Here is a 2,726-nt window from a genome sequence, read left to right on the forward strand (position 1 = left end):
GCGGGGATGGGGGGGGACAGAGGTGGGATGGGGAAACTGTGGGGATGGAGGGGACGGTGGGGGTGCAGGGGACAGCGCGGGGATAGAGGGGACAGAGGTGGGATGGGGACAGTGTGGCATGGGGTGGCAATGTCAGATGGGGAAAGTGTGGGGACAGAGGGGACAGTGTGGGATGGGGACAATGTGGGGAGGGGGGACACTGTGTGAGCAGGGACAGCGTTACGATGGGGGGACAGTGTGGGATGGGGGGACAGTATGGCTTGGAGCAGACCGTGTGGGTACTGCGTGGGGCTGGGGGCGGCTCTCATCCCGTTGTGTGTTCCTGCTCCGGGCTGCGGGGACGGGGAGGAGGGCTGCGGAGGTTTCACCACCCAAACTTGCCCTGGTCCTCATCCCCCAGGACCACCCCATGGGGACGTCGACCCTCCCCAGCCAGCATCGGGTGCAGGGGCCAGGCAGTGCCAGGCTGGAGGTCTCCACCCAGGACTCCCCATCCCACCCCAGGCCAGGACACAGCGGTGGAGGCTCCACGCAGCTCCCTGTGGGGCAGAAATCCCCCAAACTGGCCCATCTGCCCCCTGTCCAGGAGGCCACGGCAGGCAGGCTGCCCCAGAGCCTCTGTCACCGCGCTTGCTGCTGCCCTTTGCACATCGCTGTGTYGGTGTGAAGGGGTCTAAGGACTCCCTGTCACCTGGGGCTCATCTTCTTGTCAACCCATGTCAACTCTGTGTCCGTTACAGGGGCCGCTGTTGCTCCGCGAGCCCTTCGTTGCAGGGCTTAGCCCAGGGCAGCGTGGCACCTGGGTGAGAGCCTGCTCCAGCTTCAAACCAGAAGTTTAGGAGAAAGACAGTCCTGCTGTGGAGTTTCTCAACGGCGGCGTTCCTCCCCCAAACGAGGGATTTCAGGTTTTCCTGGAATCCAAAAGGCCTCTTTGTGTGTGTTCATTGTCTTTTAATTGGGTTTTGTAAACTGGGCAGAAAGCAACGTGCTGCAAAGGGGGAAAAAAAAAAAGCAAGTAGTTGCTTAGATGCCAACGGAGCAGAATTAAACAGCAGTGACTGCAGCTGACCGGCGGCGAACAAATGAGAGGTAGAAGCACGTCGGCACACGCCGCCGCCGAGAGCCAGGGCTGCGCATCGTAACACGTTCACCCGTGCCCAGGGAGGACCAGCTGTTTCACGTATTTGGACAAGTATTACTTAACTATTTTATTTCCCCAAACGCTCCGCTGAGTTATGCTGAACACTGTTGAATATTCACTGTCTTTTTGATTTGCGTTTGGAGAACATGTGCAATGGTCAGATTTATACTCTTCTGGGCAGCTGGACTTCCTGAAGCAGAATAGCGGTTCCTTGGCCATATTGCAGGGGTTGGTCTGAGCCGTCATTTGAAACATGGAGCCTTTAAGCAACAATGTAGGTTGATATTGGAAACCCTCAGAGCAAATGTTATCTCCTCCCCAAAATGACACGAAAGCAGCAGTTCTCAGACTTCCTAGAGTCTCAGTGGGCTTCTTCAAGGCTCCCACCCTCAGGAGCACATTTTCCCCAGCAGGTCTAAAGGACATGATGCRGGGCAGGACCATCCTCTTGCCCACTAGCTCCAGCTAAGATGTGGCCAGCAGAACGGGTAGAAGAAGCTCACTCATCTGACTCCTCCGGAGTCTGTCATCTGGAGGCAGAGCCAAATATTCCTTGTGATTCCTGCCTTCTTCACGAGTAAGACGGAACCTGCTTGGCCACCACTTTTGCTGCTTTGGGAGTGGACTTTTCCTGGGTGAAGACGCTGTGCATCTTCGTCTCAGAGGTAGGCAGTTCAGTGCAGTGAGGGCTTACTGCAAGTTGGTTTTTTTTCTTTTCCAGGGGATGCCAGATAAGATGCAAAGTCAGCCCTGGTGAAGGCCATGCTATTGAACCGTTCCTTCAAATGAAAATTCCTTAGGGTCCTGCCCAAGGAGCTCTTTCCTGTAAGCAAGAAAATGTGAGCTTAGAGTAGACGCGTCTCTGGGCTTGTCTCCTTTAAGCGAGGAGGATGCCATGTCCTGCCTTTCCTAGTCGCCTGGTCACAACGAGAAATGGATGACGGGGAAGTAGCCGAGGCCTCCTCCAGATCAGAGGAGAGGAAAGCTGTGTGTGGTCCTGAGCACACAACTTGCCTTGTGACTAARCGCGTTTATTCAGGGGTTTATTTGCTCCCGTCAATGAGTTCAGGGGTATCCCTGGCTTCTGATTGCTCCTGGCGTCCCGGGTTCATTGAGCCAGAGGAGATTCCCAAGGCTGGCTGGTGTCCTCTTCCCGGCTGCCCAGCTCCTGGTCGGATTACTGTAGCGTAAACCGAAGCTCGCGCTGGGTAAGGAAAGGCAGCAGAAGGCACGCGGAAGCACGCGCCGACGCCAGCAACGAACGCGTCSCCAGGAGCGGCCTGGGGCTTCCCAGCGGCCTGAACGCGAGTGGTGCCGCCCCGGGAAACGCAGACGGGACGGGGTGGATGGACGGGGTGGATGGCTCAGGCTAGCGACAGGGAAGGGAGAGGGACGGCGCGGCCGGGGAGCGGGAACGGAGCCGCAAGCGGAGCCCTGGCGCCCGGGTTGGCCGCTCCTGCCCGAGACATGGCGGGAGAGGGGCTGCGATAAAAGAGCCGGCGGCGGACGGCGGCGGTCGGGAGCGCAGGCCGCCGCCGGGGCACCGGGCTGCCGAGGCCTCGAGGCTGCGGCCTGTCCCGGCCCC

General features: G+C 58.6%; 1 protein-coding gene across 1 annotated transcript in view; it reads left to right on the forward strand.

The window, feature by feature from the left end:
• The first annotated feature begins 224 nt into the window (after positions 1-224).
• Positions 225-2,726, forward strand: part of FBXW8 (F-box and WD repeat domain containing 8) — a 54,254-nt gene continuing 51,752 nt past the window's right edge. The window contains exon 1 of the mRNA XM_026075273.1: positions 225-278. Within this exon, the coding sequence (XP_025931058.1) occupies positions 225-278 (54 nt within the window). The remainder of the gene's footprint in view (positions 279-2,726) is intronic.

Source organism: Apteryx rowi, unplaced genomic scaffold, assembly GCF_003343035.1.
Source record: "Apteryx rowi isolate R43461 unplaced genomic scaffold, aptRow1 scaffold_40, whole genome shotgun sequence".
In the NCBI taxonomy this organism is placed as follows: Eukaryota; Metazoa; Chordata; class Aves; order Apterygiformes; family Apterygidae; genus Apteryx; species Apteryx rowi.